The sequence below is a fragment of the Sinohyriopsis cumingii genome, chromosome 7, assembly GCF_028554795.1.
Source record: "Sinohyriopsis cumingii isolate HCF-2022 chromosome 7, ASM2855479v2, whole genome shotgun sequence".
Classification (NCBI taxonomy): Eukaryota; Metazoa; Mollusca; class Bivalvia; order Unionida; family Unionidae; genus Sinohyriopsis; species Sinohyriopsis cumingii.
The window spans coordinates 128085537-128110004 of NC_142967.1; the positions used below are offsets into that span (position 1 = coordinate 128085537).

General features: G+C 36.1%; 1 protein-coding gene across 1 annotated transcript in view; it reads left to right on the forward strand.

Moving 5' to 3' along the window:
- Positions 1-24468, forward strand: part of LOC149796090 (uncharacterized) — a 43456-nt gene that overhangs the window by 1107 nt on the left and 17881 nt on the right. Inside the window, exons 1-2 of the mRNA XM_089966006.1 lie at positions 1-123; positions 21008-21119. The exon at positions 1-123 is cut by the window's left edge and continues 1107 nt beyond it. Of these exons, the coding sequence (XP_089822132.1) occupies positions 1-123; positions 21008-21119 (235 nt within the window). The remainder of the gene's footprint in view (positions 124-21007; positions 21120-24468) is intronic.

Here is a 24468-nt window from a genome sequence, read left to right on the forward strand (position 1 = left end):
TTCTATCATCAGATCATTGTGGTGATCCACCCCATTATGATATGGCTCTGTCAGCAATAGCACCGAAAAACGAGGCTGTAATTTACAAGTCATCCATCGAGTGTGAGAAGGGAACAATCACAGGTGTGTAGATGCCAAGTTTAAGTGAAGATAATTTTGTTAATGTTAGTAGTTCTTTTAAGAAAATTATTTTGATATCATTTAATGTTAAAGCTCTGCATTTATGAGACGTAAAGCATTGGGTGTTTCTTGTTTGTAATGGCAAGATTTTGCACACTGCTCATTTCAGAGGGAAGTTTTATTGTTTTTTCTATTGTTTCTTGGTTTCTAATGTGTTTTCCTGGAAAGCGCATCAAAATGTATGTATTTTCTGTCTAAATTAAATACAGCCAGTATCAGCTATATAATAAAAAGCAGTATCAGAATCTATGGTATAAGTTTCTCTTCGCATGGAACTTTGTAAATATAAAATCTACATTTCAAGACCCAATAATATTGGATCTTTTGAGTGCATTTCTTATTCTTACAAACAAGAAGAAACGTGAGTGTGTGTGTGTGTGTGTGTGTATATATATATATATATATATATATATATATATATATATATATATAATGCATTCATGTTTGGGCAGTGAATGAAGAAGTGCAGACCTTAAGAACTTTTTTTTCAAAATTACACTAAATGTTTTTAAATTTCAAACCTTTTTGTTCCCAAAATGCCTTTGTTTTCTTCTTTGAACTATGAAATCTTTGTCTGCCAGACTGAGGCCATGAAATGTAGCATTGTTTGTCAGACCATGGTAGTGAAATGACAGACTGGCCATGAAATGTAGCATTGTCTTTCAGTATGCATGTAGCATTGTTTTTCAGACCATTGCCATGAAATGTAGCATTTTGTGTCAGGCTGTGGGCATGAAATGTGTATTTTGTTTCAGACTATGGCCATGAAATGTAGCATTTTATGTCAGACTGGGGGCATGAAATATAGCATTTTATGTCAGACTGGGCATGAAATGTAGTATTTTGTTTTAGACTATGGCCATGAAATGTAGCATTTTGTATCAGACTGAAAATGAAATGTATTTTGTTTCAGTCTGTGACCATGAAATGTAGCATTTTGTGTCAGACTGGGCATGAAATGTATTTTGTGTCAGACTATGGCATGAAATGTAGCATTTTGTGTCAGACTGGGCATGAAATGTATTTTGTTTAAAACTATAGTCATGAAATGTAGCATTGTTTTTCATTCTGTCCATAGCATGTAGCATTGTTTGTCAGACCATTGCCATAAAATGTAGCATTTTGTGTTGGACTGGGCATGAAATATATTTTGTTTAAAACTATGGTCATGAAATGTAACATTGTTTTTCAGTCTATCCATAGCATGTAGCATTGTTTGTCAGACCATTGCCATAAAATGTAGCATTTTGTGTCAACACTATGGCCATAAAATGGGGCATTATGTTTCAGAATGGAGCCATTTTTTTACAATGAGAAGCTTAATTAGCTGTATATTTTACAAGTCACAAAATTATTTGCTATTTTTAGTTCACATCATTGAAAAATTTGTTGCAGTGTTGAGTAATATATGTCATATTCAGCAGATCTGTTACTGCAAAATATGTAGCAACCTATGATTATTTTACTACAGTATATCTATCATATAAGGCCAGACAAATAATATGTGTGTTTCTAGTCAGCGGACTAGCCGCGTTTCTCATTTACAACACTAGCATTTTTTTCCCCATGGTTAAAAAAAAATCACATTAAATATATATAATGTTGATATAAATAAATCACCTGCCTACCCTAATTTTAAAACCAATGTAACCATGAATAAACATTATTTTGTTTGGCCAAAACAGATTATGATATGTTAAATAAGTTACTAGTGACCATAATCAAGGAAGTAATACTGGAGCATCATTGAATGATGTTTTGTAGTTTAAAGCCATTTCTTAGCACAAGATAGGCTATACATGGTGGCCGGTAAAACTGGTGGAGGATGAACCCAGAAAATTCCAGTGAGTACCACTGACACATGAGAAGCTACTGGTAAGCTTTCTCACATACCCACATTGGCTGAAGCAATCTCAAACCACTTGGCCAACCGGGGCCCCAATCATCATGTGTATCTGTACTTGACCGTTAATTATTAAGCATTATCAGAAGTCTCACCTGAATTTCTCCCTAGTTAAATACATTCTCACGCTCAGAATTTAGCATGTTTTTCTTTCTAGCTAGAGAAATATTCAGAAAATGAATGTTAATTAATCATTTTTAGTCCATTTTTAGCTAGCTGACTGGCAACAACCAACTGGACTGTTGAGATTATGACAAGTACTAGTGCAGGAGGAAATTTAAAAGCATTTGAGTTTGAGCCCTGATTCCAGTGATACATTGTTTGCATGTATTTGTTTATTATCATGCAGGGAATAATATGTTACCATAGTCGTTCCACATGGAGCATAAAATACCATACTGGGGGTGGGGGTGGGCAACATTTTGAAATAATGAGCTACTAGTCTTCCATAGTTTCAGTGACGATAATGATAATGGTCTCCAAATTATAATTTTTTTTAATTATGTATTAGGCTACTGAAATAAAATTTAAATTGCCTAAAACTGATCTTTAGTTGTTCAGGCTGGTATTTGTCCCTACTATTATTGTTTTGTACTTAGCCATACAGATAAACCTGCTGGAGTTGTCACCTGTATACATAGACCTTCTGTTTATAAAGATCAAAATAAAGACCTATTTCATAAAAAGCTTATTTATCCAAAGACAAACCAGGTCAAAATGTCCACCTCTAGATGGTCTTTCAGAGCTCACGCTTCATTTGGTTATGTGCTATAAGGCACTGAATACAAGTTATGATGTCTGTCAGTTAACAGTTTAGTTATACAGTTATGAAACTGTGTGGATGACTTACACTGTGTGGAATACTTACACCGTATGCATGACTTACACTTTGTGTAAAGAAGAAGCCTATTGATTTCCGACTGAAAACCCCAATGTCAAGGTCACTGTGACTAAATGAAGAAAAATAGTTTCTTCAAAATAACTTGTGTTTTCCAACATCATCAGTAACCAAGTTTTTTGTATGGCTTGCACTTGGAATAATTAAAAACCTATTTATTTTGGGCTCCAAAGTTCAATGTCACTGTGGATGAAAGAAAAATATAGTTTCTGCACAGTATTTTGAATTATCTAGCATCTACAGTTACCAAACTTTGAGGATATTTTGAACTTGGTTGTGAGGAAGAACTTGTTGGTTTTAAAGTCAAAAGGTCAAAGGTCACTATGACTAGAAGAATATAAAATGGTTTCTATACAACATTGCTAGTTCTTCCTGACTTGCCTCACACTTTGTGGGTGAATTGCACTTGGGGCAAGGAAAAGGGCAAGTGATTTAGGCCCAGAAATCAGTGTCAATAAAGGAAGAAGAAAATTGGTTTTCACACAATACCATTAGTTCTACATCACGGACCTGGATGGCTTTCACTGATGATAATGAATGGTCAGGGTCACTCTAAAGAAAAAAAAATGTTTGTTGAGCATAAATTTCAATTCCTGCATAGAAGACTGTTAAACTTGGGGTAGTCATAGCATGTACCATGCTCTGTACTTGTGTGTATGTGATTTTGATGATGATGGAACTTAAGCAATACATTGATTGCAGAGATGAGCATTACATGTAAATATACACAGACACATACACACACTGTGTATTGATATTGTGCAAGTGAACATGTAAGGTAAACCCACTTCCAAGAAAAGTTGACGTGGTTAAAGCCTGTCCCACTTTCTAAGCCTGCTTCTTGACAGAGTTTGCATGGTTATCATGGTTGACATTTGACTTAAAAGCTAAATGTACTTACCCCCAAGCTATGTAATGAAAAATGAGTAAAAAATCTGTTAAATGGTCATACATCTATGTGTAAGTAAGTTTATGTTTCTTGGCTTTTGTCAGACTAATTTCACAAGACTTCTGTTTCAGGGTGGAGAATGAAAAAAGCCTATTTTGAGAAACTTGCCAAACCAGCTGTCTGTTACATGATAAATTACTGTCATTGTTGGGACAGAATCAGAGTAATTGCATGCTACAATTTGTTTTCATAAAGTTGAAAATGGACAAGGGGGAAATGGTGATCCTAAAGGGAAAAACTGAAATAACATGAATGGACAAGGGGGAAATGGTGATCCTAAAGGGAAAAACTGAAATAACGAATGAATGAGGGTGAAATGATGATCCTAAAGGGAAAAACTGAAATAATGTAAATGGACGTGGGGGAAATGGTGATCCTAAAAGGAAAAACTGAAATAACGAATGGACAAGGGGGAAATGGTGATCCTAAAGGAAAAAACTGAAAAAACAAATCCTAAAGGAAATATGGCTCTTATTGATGAAATCATTTTTCCTGGAAAATTGTGATTTATGTCAATTGAAGATAGCGGTCATTTTGTTATTAAAAATGCATTGTATCGGAGATTGCTGTATAAAACTTGGGCAATTATCTAACTCATCTGTCAGGTTTTTATTCTGATTGTTACTGTTTGTCGAGCAGTACATGCAGTTTTATCACTGCAAATTAGTGTCTCCAGTGCAGTATACATTCTACTTTCACTATTACAAGCCATGTTCCAAAATAACCACCCCACTGTAGTGTGACCCAGATTACATGTACACACAGGTAACTAGTATCTCATGTGATGGGTTTTCCCAACTTTTTAAACAATTTTATCAATGTTATCTAAGGCAAGACTGGATTTTTGGCTATGGCTCTGTTTACTTTTGTTGCGAGTGGTACATGTGCTGAGTAACTAATACCATTTTTATGAACAATAGGTTTTTCCACGATCTTTATTACAACAGGAAACAATGTCAAAAATAACCCCAACTGATTGTTGGTAAGCACTTGCATATGTTAAAACTGCATGCATGGTCATCCCATATACAACTGCATTAATGCAGATTAAAAATAATTATTAAAAAAAAAATCTGAATCTTAAGTTATACAAATAAAATGTCCGAAGAACACTTTTGCAATGAATTTTTGTCATTGTAGTGGAGACAAATGTATATTATTGTGACCTTTGAACTTGTCATGCTATAATTAAAATAAGGTTAATTTTTTGTTTTCTGTGCTTTTAGATTGCAGGGATTGTTGTTGGTGACTTGTAATGTGGTTTTAGATTGCAGGGATTGTTGTTGGTGACCTGTTTTCAGTGGTTTCAGATTGTAGGGATTGTTGTTGTTGTTCTTCTAGGGTTTAACGCCATTTTTCAGCACAATATAGGCTATACATTGCGGCCAGTATAACTGGTAGAGGAAGAACCCTGGAAAACCCAGGGAAGAACCACCGACCCACGAGAAGCTGCTGGCAGGCTTTCCCACGTACCTATGCTAGCCGAGCCTTGGACTCGAACCTGTGCAGACAGAGGTGAGATTGCAGTGATCCAGAACGGTGAGCGCTTTAGACCACTTGGCCACTCTGGGCCCCTCAGGGATTGTTGTTGGTGACTTGCAATGTGGTTTTATATTGCAGGGATTGTTGTTGGTGACTTGTTTTCTGTGGTTTTAGATTGTAGGGATTGTTGTTGGTGACTTGTAATGTGGTTTTAGATTGCAGGGATTGTTGTTGGTGACTTGTTTTCTGTGGTTTTAGAATGCAGGGATTGTTGTTGGTGACTTGTTTTCTGTGGTTTTAGATTGCAGGGATTGTTGTTGGTGACTTGCAGTGTGGTTTTTAGAATGCAGGGATTGTTGTTGGTGACTTCTTTAATGGCGTTTTAGATTATAGGGATTGTTGATGGTGACTTGTTTCCTGTGGTAATCAAAGCAATGCTAACTGTGCATCAATGAGAATTTTGATGTCCATGTCCAGTAAATGCAAAACTTTTACAGCCTACTACTCTATGATGTAGTCCTTGAATTAACAAAAAAATTGAAAGTTTTGGATCAATTAAAACTCTCATTATAGAATAATCAAGTTTATTTAATATTTATAGACAGTTTATTAGAAAATTGCGTATTACTCTTCTGTATGCTCTTGGGTCCAACTGCAAACAGCGTAGACCCTGATCTGCTGTCACATAATGTGCTGGTACATCAGGGTCTGTGTTGTATGTTCTACTGATTACTTCTGTCAAGCTGCATAGATCCAGATCTCTGAGCACTTTACATGTATGTAAGGGCAAGTTCTGGGTCTATGGAGTTGACATGTATGTGAGGGCACAATCTGGGTCTATGGAGTTTGCATGTATGGGAGGGAAAGTTCTGGGTCTATGGAGTTTACTTGTATGGAAGGGTCAAGATCTGGGTCTATGGAGTTTACAGTTGGATCTGACTGATAAGTAAGTATATATGGTAATCTGTTATTATTGGTAGTTAAACTTACCTTTGTCATAGTGATATCATTATGAATGTGATTTGAAGTTGTCATAGTGATATCATTGTGAATGTGATTTGAAGTTGTCATAGTGATATTGTGAATGTGATTTGAAGTTGTCATAGTGATATCATTGTGAATGTGATTTGAAGTTGTCATAGTGATATCATTGTGAATGTGATTTGAAGTTGTCATAGTGATATTGTGAATGTGATTTGAAGTTGTCATAGTGATATCATTGTGAATGTGATTTGAAGTTGTCATAGTGATATCATTATGAATGTGATTTGAAGTTGTCATAGTGATATCATTGTGAATGTGATTTGAAGTTGTCATAGTGATATCATTGTGAATGTGATTTGAAGTTGTCATAGTGATATTGTGAATGTGATTTGAAGTTGTCATAGTGATATCATTGTGAATGTGATTTGAAGTTGTCATAGTGATATCATTGTGAATGTGATTTGAAGTTGCATCATTATGACCTTACTGGTTTTAGAAGTCTTCAAGTTATCATTTAACTGGATATCTTGCACATTCTGTTTCATGTTCTGGATATTCGAAACGATAATTTATTGAATTACCCGTGATATGTATATAATATTGCACATACATTAGGAGGGTTCACTCTTAATAATTCAATTTCTGTCAGTCATTTATATTTTATGGTATACCATATTTTGTGGATTTAATGGTTGCTACAATGTAAAGATCCAGTAAACTGTGGATTAGTGAATCTGTAACCTTTGGGTTCTGTGGTATATGTAACTGGACTAGCGAATCCGTAACCTTTGGGTTCTGTGGTATATGTAACTGGATTAGCGAATCCGTAACCTTTGGGTTATGTGGTATATGTAACTGGATTAGCAAATCCCTAACCTTTGGGTTCTGTGGTATATGTAACTGGATTAGTGACTCCATAACCTTTGGGATCTATGTTATATGTAACTGGATTAGTGACTCCATAACCTTTGGGATCTATGTTATATGTAACTGGATTAGTGACTCCATACCCTTTGGTTTTCTGGATGTGGAATAAGACTGATGCACCCTTCAGCATGATGTAAGCAGGAATTAACTGAGGTAGAAGTCACCATGGATGAGCATTGTAAGCAGGAACTAATGGATGTTGGAACCCTCTTGGCACAGTGTTGTAATGGATGTTGGAACCCTCTTGCCTCAGTGTTGTAAAGGATGTTGGAACCCTCTTGGCTCAGTGTTGTAATGGATGTTGGAGCCCTCTTGGCACAGTGTTGTAATGGATGTTGGAACCCTCTTGGCACAGTGTTGTAATGGATGTTGGAGCCCTCTTGGCACAGTGTTGTAATGGATGTTGGAACCCTCTTGGCTCAGTGTTGTAATGGATGTTTGAACCTTCTTGGCTCAGTGTTGTAATGGATGTTGGAACCCTCTTGGCTCAGTGTTGTAATGGATGTTGGAACCCTTTTGGCACAATGTTGTAATGGATGTTGGAACCCTCTTGGCTCAGTGTTGTAATGGATGTTGGAGCCTTCTTGGCACAGTGTTGTAATGGATGTTGGAACTCTCTTGGCTCAGTGTTGTAATGGATGTTGGAGCCCTCTTGGCACAGTGTTGTAATGGATGTCGGAGCCCTTTGGCTCAGTGTTGTAAGCAGGAACTAATTGATGTTGGAGCCCTCTTGGCTCAGTGTTGTAAGCAGGAACTAATGGATGTTGGAACCCTCTTGGTTCAGTGCTGTAATGGATGTTGGAGTACTTGTGGCTCAGCATTGTAATGGATGTTGGAACTCTCTTGGCTCAGTGTTGTAATGGATGTTGGAGTCCTCTTGGCACAGTGTTGTAATGGATGTCGGAGCCCTTTGGCTCAGTGTTGTAAGCAGGAACTAATTGATGTTGGAGCCCTCTTGGCTCAGTGTCATAAGCAGGAACTAATGGATGTTGGAACCCTCTTGGCTCAGTGTTGGAAGCAGGAACTAATGGAGGTAGTAGCCACTGTGGGTCAATGTTGATCAGAGGATGCTGGAGCCATGGTGGCTAAGCGGTTTTGAATGCTGGACTTGTGGCCAAAAGGGTATGACCAGTTCCGGTTAGCTGAAATGGTGCAAGACACTTTACCCCAATTGCCTAATTGGGTTGGTGATAATTCCTGTGAAAGTAAATGGTTACTTGAAGTAAATCTATACTAGATGATGATGGGTTAAGATACATATGGAGAAATCAAAGTTTTTAGCAGGTAAATGGTTAACTTATTCAGTAGAACAGTGACTACAAGATCAATATACACAAGCCTGGGCAGCTAACATGAAATGGTCATCTAAGGGTTTAAATTACAGGTTATTTAAAATTACTTTGGATTTAGACAAGTCTATTTCTCTGTACCAAAAATATATATAAGACTTTAATTAATTTTAGAACTACACATCATAAGTTTCCCATTAAAACTGGTAGATGGACCGCTGCTCCCTGTAACAAAAGATATTGCACACTCGTCTATTCTCAAGAAATAGGGATGAATATCTCTATCTTCTGTCATGTTCTCATTATCATGATGACAAAAAATTATACCTCATTTTTACACTTCCAGGACTAACATTTATAAATATAATCAGTTAATAAATACAGGTATGACTTTAAAAAAAATATTTGCAGATTTTTAGATTGTTTTCCAAATATTGTAAACCCTGTTAAACATTATGTAATAACATCACACACAATATTCATGTTCTTTTCCTTATATACCTTATATGTTCTTACTTTACAACCTTGGTGTAATAAAGTTTTGTTTTGTCTTGCTGTAATCAATACCAAACCAAACCATACCTTTCTTAATCCACAAATATTGGCATTGGTACCAATTAAAATGTTGTTAATGTAAGTCCGTAAAAAATATTGGCATAGGTACCAATTAAAATCTTGTTAATATAAGTCCATACAAAATATTGGTATAGTTACCAGTTACAATTTTGTTAATGTAAGTCCATATAAAATATTGGCATTGGTACCAATTAAAATATTGTTAATGTAAGTCTGTACTAATTATTGGCATAGGTACCAGTTGAAATCTTGTTAATATAAGTCCCTACAAAATATTGGCATAGGTACCAATTAAAATGTTGTTAATGTAAGTCCCTACAAAATATTAGCATAGGTACCAATTAAAATGTTGTTATTATAAGTCCATACAAATTATTGGCATTGGTACCAATTAAAATGTTAATGTTAGTCCTTACAAGTTATTGGTTTTGGTACCAATTAAAATGTTATTGTAAGTCCATACAGATTATAGGCATTAAAATTTTGTTATTGTGAGTCAACACAAATTAATGTATGTAAAACCAAAAGTATTTACATGGCAACAGTTGTAAGAAAAAGGCTAGAAGACAGGCTCCAATAAACAAGTTGATCTTAGACATATGGTAGAAATGAATAATTGACTAGAGACATAATTTGTGATTATTTGACACTTTAAAATATTACCACAACTGTATATTATACTATAGTAAATACTATACTACTGCAAAGTATGGATATGTTAGAAAGAACATCATGATCCAGATTTCATCCTGAAGATTAAGAAACTGAGGATACAGGTTATATGTAGATATAAAATATGACTATCCATATACACATTCTGGAAATTTATACCTAATGAAAATGTATAAATTATATTGATCAGCAAATATTTTATTTCACCCTGGCCTGTTTCCCTATTTATATTGTTATGGTATCCATGTACAAACATCACTGACTTGTGTTGTCTTGGCAATCAACCTGCATATATATATATATATATATATATATATATATATATATATATATATATATATATATATTCTTTGTTTAATTCCAGCCCATCCTGACCATAAATACAAAATTATGGGTCGATCCAGAATACAATCATGTTATAATGAAAAATATTTTTGCGTACACTGATGGAACGGTTAGAAAATAATACTTATTGGTGATAAAAAATACCACAGCCCAATGAAGGTTAATGCTGTTTCCACTGTTTCAAGACGATTGATTCTGTTGACAATGTTCATTTTTTTTCTGGCACTCATTTTTTTGTTTCATTGAAGTAATAAGATTATTTCTGTGTTTCTTTGTTTTGTAGTTATTTTGAAATAATTATGTGTCTGTGAACTCGTGTCATATTGGATATGAACTGTCTGTAATGTTCATTTGGTGAGTTCAAGAACTGAATACACAGTGAGTTTTACAAATGTGCATTGATAATTTGCTGGTAAGAAAACCAATGTATTCTTAACACTGACTTTGTTTTTAACGTTAAAACTGCAACTTTTGTGGTTTTTTGTGTGTGTGTGTAGATGATGTCTTTTCTTTGCTGAGCCGATACACCATACCTGTCGGTATGTTTAGTTTCCGGGTATGACTGTGTTGTAATGAGAGTGTAACTGATTCACAATTCTGTTTTGTAATCATTATAAATTATTCACCTAAATAATTTTTCTTCTTAAATGTAATTATTTTATATTCAAAATCAGATTTTTAATTGTTATTTTAGTTTATAACTGTCCCCACGTTCCTTTGATTTCTGGTTGAATCATAAACCTACTGGTCAGAAAATCTGCAGACCGGTACAAAATAGGTCAGGATGATATCTGTAGAAAAGCTATCTGTTCTAGAGTTATACTAAATAGGCCAGTGATAAAAATAGCCATTTGTGTTTACCAATACAAAATAGCACACATATAAGCAACCAGGTGCACATACATTGTACATAATGCAGTTGCGGTAAATTTTTCCAATGGTTTAAATTTAAGTGACAGGTTTTTTTTCCCCAATGAAAATTGTCAGCTTTTGCATTTAACAAATCAATCATTTCAATGCAGCTGTCAGCATAGGTTGGCACCCTTTTATTCATTGGACATGTCCTTCAATTCATCAGCAGGTTAGTATACAGAGAATTGGTTAAAATAAAAAAAAGATGAATTTGTAGGCTGTAAACATTTACTGTATGTGTAATTCACTCCTGCTGTCAGGAATTGACTTTGTTCCTGCTGTCAGGAATTGACTTTATTCCTGCTGTCAGGAATTGACTATAAACACACACAGACAGAGATATATATATATATATGGTACTATATATATATATATATATATATATATATATATATATATATATATATATATATATATCACATTTAAAACCAGAAGTACTATTAGAGAAAGAAAAAAAAAACAATTAGCCATCAGGAGACAATGATTTTGTTTGAAAAATCATTCATCAAGAAGTAAAATTTAATCAGTTGTGAATGAAAATTGTAGATTGAGGGACATAGTGAGTGTCTCTGTCTAGACAGTATGGTGGAGTTGGGGGACGTGGTGAGTGTCTCTGTCTAGACAGTATGGTGGAGTTGGGGGATGTGGTGAGCTATGTGTTGGCAGTTTGTTGGAGTGGCAGGCATATTGAGTGTATGAGTGGGCAGTCTGGTGGATTGGGGGACATGGTGAGTGTATGTGTTGGTAGTCTGGTGGAATGGGGGACATGGTAAGTATATGTGTGTGTGGACAGTCATGTGGAGTGGGGAATATGGTGAGTTTATACATGTGGACAGTCTAGATAATTTTCTTTCCACTTTATTATTGACATTTTTCATCCACCATGATATTTTATCATTTATCAGTTCTTTTAAAAACTATTTAGATGGGAAGAAAAAAAATATATCTTCCATATCAACTTATTCCTTTATGGATATTCAGAGTGTGTGTGTGTGTGTGTATATATATATATATATATAAGAATCACCAGTTCATTTGATCTTTGTGTGTAATTTTCATTAGTCAGATTGCTTCAGTGGCCTAGTGGTTAGGGCATTCGACTCACATGCAGGAGGTTGTGGGTTCGAACCCTGACCAGTTCATACCAGAGACATAAAAATGGTACTAACAGCTGCCTTGATAAATACCTGGTGTCAGGATAATGTGACTGGGTGGGACATCATGCTACATGTTTGCGGCATGATGCCTCAGTGCTAGATATCACTATAAACTGCCACACTACAGACATCATAGTTATATGACTGCAAAATTGTTATGCTACATTAAAAATTCAAATCACACACTCATGAGAGTCCATTCCACTGATACAAAATATAGTTGGTGCATGATTCTTATATGGTCTGTGTGACAAGTCATGTTGCATCCGACATGCATATTGGATACATGATTCCTGTATGGTCTGTGTGACAAGTCATGTGTACATCCAACATGCATATTACACTCATGATTCCTGTATGGTAATTGTGACAAGTCAAGTGTACATCCAACATGCATACTAGATACACGATTCCTGTATGGTCTGTGTGACAAGTCAAGTGTACATCCAACATGCATATTAGATACATGATTCCTGGATGGTAATTGTGACAAGTCATGTGTACATCCAGCATGCATATTACATACATGATTCCTGTATGGTCTGTGTGACAAGTCAAGTGTACATCCAACATGCATATTGGATACATGATTCCTGTATGGTAATTGTGACAAGTCGAGTGTACATCCAACATGCATATTACGTACATGATTCCTGTATGGTCTGTGTGACAAGTCATGTGCACATCCAACATGCATATTAGATACATGATTCCTGGATGGTCTGTGTGACAAGTCGAGTGTACATCCAACATGCATATTACATACATGATTCCTGTATGGTAATTGTGTCAAGTTAAGTGTACATCCAACATGCATATTACATACATGATTCCTGTATGGTCTGTGTGACAAGTCATGTGTATATCCAGCATGCATATTGGATACATGCTTCCTCTATGGTCTGTGTGACAAGTCATGTGTGCATCCGACATGCACATTACATACATGATTCCTGTATGGTCTGTGTGACAAGTCAAGTGTACATCCAACATGCATATTAGATACATGATTCCTGGATGGTAATTGTGACAAGTCATGTGTACATCCAGCATGCATATTACATACATGATTCCTGTATGGTCTGTGTGACAAGTCAAGTGTACATCCAACATGCATATTGGATACATGATTCCTGTATGGTCTGTGTGACAAGTCATGTGTACATCCAACATGCATATTACATACATGATTCCTGTATGGTAATTGTGACAAGTCAAGTGTACGTCCAACATGCATATTACATACATGATTCCTGTATGGTCTGTGTGACAAGTCATGTGCACATCCAACATGCATATTAGATACATGATTCCTGTATGGTCTGTGTGACAAGTCGAGTGTACATCCAACATGCATATTACATACATGATTCCTGTATGGTCTGTGTGACAAGTCAAGTGTACATCCGACATGCATATTGGATACATGATTCCTGTATGGTCTGTGTGACAAGTCATGTGTGCATCCGACATGCATATTGGATACATGATTCCTGTATGGTAATTGTGACAAGTCATGTGTATATCCAGCATGCATATTGGATACATGATTCCTGTATGGTCTGTGTGACAAGTCAAGTGTACATCCAGCATGCATATTACATACATAATTCCTGTATGGTCTGTGTAACAAGTCATGTGTGCATCCAACATGCATATTGGATACATGATTCCTGTATGGTCTGTGTGACAAGTCATGTGTACATCCAGCATGCATATTACATATATGATTCCTGTATGGTCCATGTAACAAATCATGCATGTGTATAACATTCATATTGGATACATGATTCCTGTATGGTCTTTGTAACAAGTCATGTGTGCATACAACATGCATATTACATACATGATTCCTGTATGGTCTGTGTGACAAGTCATGTGTGCATACAACATGCATATTGGATACATGATTCCTGTATGGTCTGTGTGACAAGTCATGTGTGCATCCAACATGCATATTGGATACATGATTCCTGTATGGTCTGTGTGACAAGTCATGTGTGCATCCAACATGCATATTGGATACATGATTCCTGTATGGTCTGTGTAACAAGTCATGTGTGCATCCAACATGCATATTGGATACATGATTCCTGTATGGTCTGTGTGACAAGTCATGTGTACATCCAGCATGCATATTACATACATGATTCCTGTATGGTCCATGTAACAAATCATGCATGTGTATAACATTCATATTGGATACATGATTCCTGTATGGTCTGTGTAACAAGTCATGTGTGCATACAACATGCATATTACATACATGATTCCTGTATGGTCTGTGTGACAAGTCATGTGTGCATACAACATGCATATTACATACATGATTCCTGTATGGTCTGTGTGACAAGTCATGTGTGCATCCAACATGCATATTGGATACATGATTCCTGTATGGTCTGTGTGACAAGTCATGTGTACATCCAGCATGCATATTACATACATGATTCCTGTATGGTCCATGTAACAAATCATGCATGTGTATAACATTCATATTGGATACATGATTCCTGTATGGTCTGTGTAACAAGTCATGTGTGCATACAACATGCATATTACATACATGATTCCTGTTTGGTCTGTGTGACAAGTCATGTGTGCATACAACATGCATATTGGATACATGATTCCTGTATGGTCTGTGTGACAAGTCATGTGTGCATCCAACATGCATATTGGATACATGATTCCTGTATGGTCTGTGTGACAAGTCATGTGTACATCCAACATGCATATTACATACATGATTCCTGTATGGTAATTGTGACAAGTCAAGTGTACGTCCAACATGCATATTACATACATGATTCCTGTATGGTCTGTGTGACAAGTCATGTGCACATCCAACATGCATATTAGATACATGATTCCTGTATGGTCTGTGTGACAAGTCGAGTGTACATCCAACATGCATATTACATACATGATTCCTGTATGGTCTGTGTGACAAGTCAAGTGTACATCCGACATGCATATTGGATACATGATTCCTGTATGGTCTGTGTGACAAGTCATGTGTGCATCCGACATGCATATTGGATACATGATTCCTGTATGGTAATTGTGACAAGTCATGTGTATATCCAGCATGCATATTGGATACATGATTCCTGTATGGTCTGTGTGACAAGTCAAGTGTACATCCAGCATGCATATTACATACATAATTCCTGTATGGTCTGTGTAACAAGTCATGTGTGCATCCAACATGCATATTGGATACATGATTCCTGTATGGTCTGTGTGACAAGTCATGTGTACATCCAGCATGCATATTACATATATGATTCCTGTATGGTCCATGTAACAAATCATGCATGTGTATAACATTCATATTGGATACATGATTCCTGTATGGTCTTTGTAACAAGTCATGTGTGCATACAACATGCATATTACATACATGATTCCTGTATGGTCTGTGTGACAAGTCATGTGTGCATACAACATGCATATTGGATACATGATTCCTGTATGGTCTGTGTGACAAGTCATGTGTGCATCCAACATGCATATTGGATACATGATTCCTGTATGGTCTGTGTGACAAGTCATGTGTGCATCCAACATGCATATTGGATACATGATTCCTGTATGGTCTGTGTAACAAGTCATGTGTGCATCCAACATGCATATTGGATACATGATTCCTGTATGGTCTGTGTGACAAGTCATGTGTACATCCAGCATGCATATTACATACATGATTCCTGTATGGTCCATGTAACAAATCATGCATGTGTATAACATTCATATTGGATACATGATTCCTGTATGGTCTGTGTAACAAGTCATGTGTGCATACAACATGCATATTACATACATGATTCCTGTATGGTCTGTGTGACAAGTCATGTGTGCATACAACATGCATATTACATACATGATTCCTGTATGGTCTGTGTGACAAGTCATGTGTGCATCCAACATGCATATTGGATACATGATTCCTGTATGGTCTGTGTGACAAGTCATGTGTACATCCAGCATGCATATTACATACATGATTCCTGTATGGTCCATGTAACAAATCATGCATGTGTATAACATTCATATTGGATACATGATTCCTGTATGGTCTGTGTAACAAGTCATGTGTGCATACAACATGCATATTACATACATGATTCCTGTTTGGTCTGTGTGACAAGTCATGTGTGCATACAACATGCATATTGGATACATGATTCCTGTATGGTCTGTGTGACAAGTCATGTGTGCATCCAACATGCATATTGGATACATGATTCCTGTATGGTCTGTGTGACAAGTCATGTGTACATCCAGCATGCATATTACATACATGATTCCTGTATGGTCCATGTAACAAATCATGCGTGTGTATAACATTCATATTGGATACATGATTCCTGTATGGTCTGTGTAACAAGTCATGTGTGCATACAACATGCATATTACATACATGATTCCTGTATGGTCCGTGTGACAAGTCATGTGTGCATACAACATGCATATTACATACATGATTCCTGTATGGTCTGTGTAACAAGTCATGTGTGTATATAACATTCATATTGCATACATGATTCCTGTATGGTCTGTGTAACAAGTCATGTGTGCATCCAACATGCATATTGGATACATGATTCCTGTATGGTCTGTGTGACAAGTCATGTGTACATCCAACATGCATATTGGATACATGATTCCTGTATGGTCTGTGTAACAAGTCATGTGTGCATCCAACATGCATATTGGATACATGATTCCTGTATGGTCTGTGTGACAAGTCATGTGTACATCCAGCATGCATATTACATACATGATTTTTGTATGGTCCATGTAACAAATCATGCGTGTGTATAACATTCATATTGGATACATGATTCCTGTATGGTCTGTGTAACAAGTCATGTGTGCATACAACATTCATATTGGATACATGATTCCTGTATGGTCCGTGTGACAAGTCATGTGTGCATCCAACATGCATATTACATACATGATTCCTGTATGGTCTGTGTGACAAGTCATGTGTGCATACAACATGCATATTGCATACATACTGCTATACCTCTTTTCATGGTGTACTTGACCAAATATTTATTGAAATGGAAGTGGATGACCTTGAAAAAAATTGTGGAAATTTCCTGAGGTCCCACTGCTGGATTAAAGGAAATTTCCAGAGGTCCCACGGTTGGGTTTAAAGGAAATATCATGAGGCCATGTGGCAGACTTAAAGGTAAAAAAATACATAACATTTATTTCTTTTATAATGTTAATTCCTTCAATGGAAAACATGTAGAAAAATATGGGTACTTGGTACCAAGGCACAGCCTAAAATGAACTCTGCACATGAGGGACTTTTTTCAGTTGATGACGTTTTTCATTTTCATTTAGTGACTGGTCTTAAATTACTCAAGATATATCATTTGTTCATAGAAATGATAGAAGGGAGGAGAGGGTGCCATTGGGGTTATTTGGATTAATAAACAGAACATCACCCAAAAGGTCTTTGAAAGTTTTATGCATGAAATGGATTTCAAACTCACACTGAACCCTGGGTACCAAGGATAGGGGTCAGTGGGAACACTAGCTGAATGCCATTGAATCATGTTGCTATGGGCCTGCAGCTGAGGACTTTATAGATCTCTGTAACTTGCAAATGAGGACTCAGATCTTTGTAACTGATTGATGTTGCTGTGGGCTTGACACTGAGGACATTGGACATCTTTGTAACTGAAATATGTTGCTGTGGATTTGCAACTGAGGACTCAGTAGATCTTTTATAACTGCAAAACTGTTTTACTGTCCCTGGTGAGACTGTCTTGTGGAGTATAGATTTGCAGAAAAGTTTCAGACTTTTATGTGACCCATTTGTCTAGATGAACCAGACATAGTCCAAAGGGTAATGAAGTAGTTTATCACCAAAGCCTGTTATCATGGGTGTCAAATCAAATGTCTTTGGGGTATTTTTGAATTTTTTCATTATGTTATCATTTTAATTACATCTCATTAACTGGCATTTCCTGATTCCTTAATCTGAAAAATGGTCTCATAAAGAAAGGTTCTGTATTGTATCTTGCAATTGGTACCAGTGTTAGAATCTAAATTTTATTATTAGCCCCCCCCCCCTTTCCTTCAGATATGTGTTTTCAATTAAAAGTAGGGTAGGCAGGTTTCTTTGTTTGTTGAAGCATTATATAGTGATTTTTAAATTATTTTTTTTTCTTACCACAGGGGGAAAAAGGGCTAGGGTCTGCACTGAGAAACAGGGTTGTTGGCTGACCAGAAACAAATATATTTTTTTTGGCTTACTTGGATTTCTTCCCAACTGGAAAAAAAAATCAAATTGCAAAATCCTATTTCAAATTGTCATTTTTTATTCATTTGCTGTCATTATTTACTTGTACATTGTAGTGCTTGAGTTTCAGAATAACAAAACAATATTTTCTATAAATTTTATTGTAATTTTTATTTTCATTTTTTTAATATGAAAAAGATCACATGTACAGCTTTGTAGTTTTTGGAACATGCAAGATTCGTGAATAGTCAGCCTCAAGGGGGTATTTAGGACAGCTGTTTCATTTTTTTAAGGATAATTGTAAGGGTGTTTTTGGGACAACCATTAATTTTTTTAGGGATACTCTCAAGGGTGTATTTGGGACAGCCATTTCATTTTTAGGGATAATTGTAAGGGTGTTTTTGGGACAACCATTCAGTTTTTTAGGGATACTCTCAAGGGTGTATTTGGGACAACCCTTTTCATTTTTTAGGGTTAATCGTAAGTGTGTTTTGGGGACAACAATTCAGTTTTTTAGGGATACTCTCAAGGTGTATTTGGGACAGCCATTTCATTTTTTAGGGATAATCTGGAGAATTTTATGCATATATCTGTGAATGGTGTCCCAGAAAAATGCACTAGCAGAGAAAGTCATGAGAGGAGACATAACTAGATTTTACCTTAATACTGACAATATTGTGGGGATATTTCTTTATTTATGAATGAAATGACCTGCTTCCTCTTAAAAATAGAATGTTGGTGTCATTGTCCACATTATTAGGCTAAATGCTAAACAGTTTACCTTATGGTAAAGCATTCCATGTTGAAATAAAATTTAGATACTATAAGGAGTTTTAGTTATGATTTGCATTATAGTGTTGGAAAATTCAGCATCACAAAAAATCTCGACTTGTATTTTTCACAGATAGTATTTTGCAAGAATGTGAGTGTTGAATTCAAACCATGCTTATGCGATCATAGTTCCTCTCATTTTATGTGATGTTACCAAGAAGTCCTTCCATGTGTATGCCATGATAGTTCCTTCCATTTTATGTGGTGTTAATGAGATATCCTTACATGTGTATGCCATGATAGTTCATCCATTTTATGTGGTGTTAGTGAGATATCTATCCATGTGTATGCCATGATAGTTCATCCATTTTATGTGGTGTTAGTGAGATATCTATCCATGTGTATGCCATGATAGTTCCTTCCATTTTATATGGTGTTAATGAGATATCCATCAATGTATATGCCATGATAGTTCCTTCCCTTTTTTGTGGTGTTAATGAGATGTCCTTACATGTGTATGCCATGATAGTTCCTTCCATTTTATGTGGTGTTAATGAGATATCCTTACATGTATATGCCATGATAGTTCCTTCCATTTTATGTGGTGTTAATGATATATCCATCCATGTGTATGCCATGATAGTTCCTTCCATTTTATATGGTGTTGCTGAGATATCCTTATATGTGTATGCCATGATAGTTCCTTCCATTTTATGTGGTGTTAATGAGATATCCATCCATCTAATCTGTATGTTAATGTTTCAGCTCAGTAACTTTTAAAGTACTTTAATGTTATAAGGTTTTACTTTTAGAGGACTTAATGTTATGAGGTTTTACTTTTAGAGGACTTCATGTTATGAGGTTTTACTTTTAAAATACTTCATGTTATGAGGTTTTACTTTAGAGGATTTAATGTTATGAGGTTTTACTTTTAGAGGACTTCATGTTTTGAGGTTTTACTTTTAAAATACTTCATGTTATGAGGTTTTACTTTTAGAGGACTTAAATGTTATGAGGTTTTACTTTTAGAGGACTTAATGTAATGAGGTTTTACTTTTAGAGGACTTCATGTTTTGAGGTTTTACTTTAAGAAGATTTCATGTTATGAGGTTTTACTTTTAGAAGACTTCATGTTTTGAGGTTTTACTTTTAGAAGATTTCATGTTATGAGGTTTTACCTTTAGAGGACTTCATGTTATGAGATTTTACTTTTAGAAGACTTCAGGTAATGAGGTTTTACTTTTAGAGGACTTAATGTTTTGAGGTTTTACTTTTAGAAGACTTCATGTTATGAGGTTTTACTTTTAGAGGACTTCTTGTTTATGAGGTTTTACTTTTAGAGGACTTCATGTTATGAGGTTTTACTTTTGAAGTACTTTATGTATTGAGTTCTACTTTAAAAGATTTCATGTTGTGATGTTTTATTTTTAGAAGACTTCATGTTATGAGGTTTTGCTTTTAAAAGACTTTATAATGACGTTTTAGAGATTTGAAGAAGATCTAGAATAAAATTCATTGTTAATATTTTTGGACAAAATTTGAGTTGTGGTCCCTGATTTGATGTAGAACCTTGTTCTTGTGTATATAATCAAGGTACTGTACCCTATTTCCAGGAGCATCCATTTTGTATGGACATATTTTTTGTTCTCCATGAAAATGAATCCTTGTTAACTAGTGTGGTGTATGTCTTTCAGAAGAGCCAACAAAACCCAGTGGATATTTGCCGCAGCATGGGAACCCAAGTACCAGTCTGATGGTTCTGTCTGAAGTCCGCAATGCATTGGTTCCAGATGAAGATGGGGACTTGTAAGACACCTATCTCGTTTTTTGTTTTTGTTCATGTTTTTATCAGTGGCAGTATAAATATCCATACCCTCCAAAGGCTTGGTTTTAAAAAAATAAAATATAATAAGTTTAATTGTGCTGCTCGACCCCATTATTTTCAAAATTTAAATTTTCCATTGCTGTCTTTGCATGTAGTAGATGTTATTGACTTTGGAATCTGATTTGAATAGGGGAACCACATGCTTCTTTCATATTTTATAAGACCATACATTTTTATCTCTACTGCTCATAAAGCACTTAAAATGGGATGACCTGTTGTCCCATATGTCCATCCATTAGTACAAGTATATTAATGGGATGACCCGTTGTCCCATATGTCCATCCATTAGCACAAGTATGTTAATGGGATGACCCGTTGTCCCATATGTCCATCCATTAGCACAAGTATATTAATGGGATGACCCGTTGTCCCATATGTCCATCCATTAGCACAGTTATGTTAACGGTATGACCCATTGTCCCATATGTCCATCCATTAGCACAGTTATGTTAATGGGATGACCAGTTGACACATATGTCCATCCATTAGCACAAGTATATTAATGGGATGACCTGTTGTCCCATATGTCCATCCATTAGCACAAGTATATTAATGGGATGACCTGTTGTCCCATATGTCCATCCATTAGCACAAGTATATTAATGGGATGACCTGTTGTCCCATATGTCCATCCATTAGCACAAGTATATTAATGGGATGACCTGTTGTCCCATATGTCCATCCATTAACACAAGTTTGTTGATGGGATCACCTGTTGTTGCATATATCCATCCATTTTTCTGGTTTTATATGGGTAATGTTTACTATGTGATTAACTGAGGGAGAATGTGACACTTTTCTGGTTTTAGATGGGCAAAGTTTGCTATGTGATTAACTGAGGATGGATTGGGGCACTTTCTGGTTTTAGTTGTGTAATGTTTACTATGTGATCCCCAGAATGGAGTTCCTTATGTATGAATATTTTTCTTACGAAACTATGGGAACAGTGAACCAAGGCACTTGCTCTTACAAAACACAATCTGATAATCTTGAAGTTTTGTTACTTTGATGCCAGTAACGACGGAATCATAAAACTAAATATTTCCTGAATTTTTGTTTTTCTGGTATACTGCTAAATTGAATGACGTAACTTGAAGCCATGTATCTATCTCATTTGGGAGTATGGAGGCTTAGTATCATTTTCATGTTCATAAATGTTTTAAGAATACAGGCACATAAGGCCCTGTGTTGGTCTTCACCAAGCCTTGTCTGTTGAATGCAGCAGGGTTAATATGTTTGTCTTTTGCAAGTTTATCTCATTTAAATATGCTACTGTTTTACTCTGCAAGAAAGACGTGTAGTGAGTTCATGTCTCATCTTTGTGAGAGGGAATATAGCTTATTTGCTAACCGTACTTTTCTTATTGCTCAACAGTTGTCCCAGCCCAGTTATTTCAGTCATCATGTCCAATTGTCCCTGCCAAGTTATCTTAGTCATCATGTCCAGCTGTCCCAGACTGGTTATTTCAGTCTAATCTCAGTCATCATGTCCAGGTGTCCCAGCCTAGTTATCTCGGTCATCATGTCCAGGTGAATCAGTCCAGTTATCTCAGTCATCATGTCCAGGTCTAGCAGCCCATTTATCTCAGTCTTATCTCAGTAATTGTTTCTAGGTGTATCAGCCTGGTTATCTCATTGTGTCCAGGTGTACCAGCCTGGTTGTCTCAGTCATCATATCCAGGTGTCCTAGCCTAGTTATCTCATTCATTGTGTCCAGTTGTACCAGCCTGGTTATCTCAGTCATCATGTCCAGGTGTCCCAGCCTGGTTATCTCAGTCATCGTGTCCATATGTCCCAATTCATTTATCTTAGTCATCTTGTTCAGGTGTCCCAGTCTGGTTATCTCAGTCATCATGTCTAGGTGTACCAGCCTGGTTGTCTCAGTTTTATCTCAGTCATCATTTTTAGGTGTCCCAGTCTAGTTATCTCAGTAATTGTGTCTAGTTGTACTAGCCTGGTTATATCAGTCATCATGTCCAGGTGTCTCAGCCTGGTTATCTCAGTCATCATGTCCAGATGTCCTAGTTCAGTTATCTCAGTCATCATATCCAGGTGTCCCAGTCTGGTTACCTCAGTCATGTTCAGGTGTACCAGCTTGGTTGTCAGTTTTACCCCAGTCATCATTTCCAGGTATCCCAGTCTAGTTATCTCAGTAATTGTGTTCATTTGTTCCAGCCTGGTTATATCAGTCATTATGTCCAGGTGTGCCAGTCTGGTATCTCAATCATCATGTCCATCTGTCCCAGTCAAGTCATCTCAATCATCATGCCCATGTGTCTCAGTCCAGTCATCTCAGTCATCATATCTAGTTGTCCCAGTCTGGTTATCTCAGTCATTGCATCCAGGTGTCTTAGCCTGGTTATCTCAATCATCACGTCCATGTGTCCCAGTCCAGCAATTTCAGTCATCATGTCTAGGTGTCCCAGTCTGGTTATCTCAGTCATTGTATCTAGGTGCTACCCTTTTCAAAATTTTCATTATAAACTACTTTTTCAAAAGTTGGAAGTTTTCCTTGCAAACAAAAATTAACTGTCATTATATCTATTAATTAAATCTGTTAATTTACAGTACTGTCATGGTGTACTTCAATTGGATGCCACTGTCTTCAGGGTCATATTTATATTAACATACTGAGCATGCAAAACAATGGCATATAACTCACAGTGATATTGGTACTGACCACATGTCAGAATGACAAATGTTCAGGATGTTCAATTTAGTTGCTGGTCATTTGTTTTTGGGGAGGGCTAGTTAACAGTGATTGATGCAGGCCCATATGGCTTGTTAAATGTTCTGAACTCCTTATTACAATTTATTGGGAGAGCCAGTTGATTTTCTGCAGCGCTAGTTGATTTCAAGAGAGCTAGTGTTGCTGGCCAATGGAAAAATCACCCCCCTGATGTTAAATTGTAGTTTTGTTTTTAAGAGAGGCAGCTATAGTATGAATGTTATAATTACCTAGATTTTCATAAAGTGTTTTAGGAGCAAATGTAGGAAAAGGTGAGGAAATAATAGTACCTTATGTCGAATTCTTGATATTTTGAGGTGCTATAGTGCAAAAATGGAGGGTTATTTTAATTTGAAAGGAAGGAATTGTGCTTTCCACCGAAGCAAAGAAATCACAGTTGTTTAGTTACATTATTCACCCCACTGGTTGGAAGAGCTACATGTGAGACAAATCCCTTGACTGGGATTTTCTTGTCTCAGTGCAAAAAAGAACATGGATTCTGTTGTTGTTTGCTATAATTGACAGAAATTTTGCGAGTTTGTG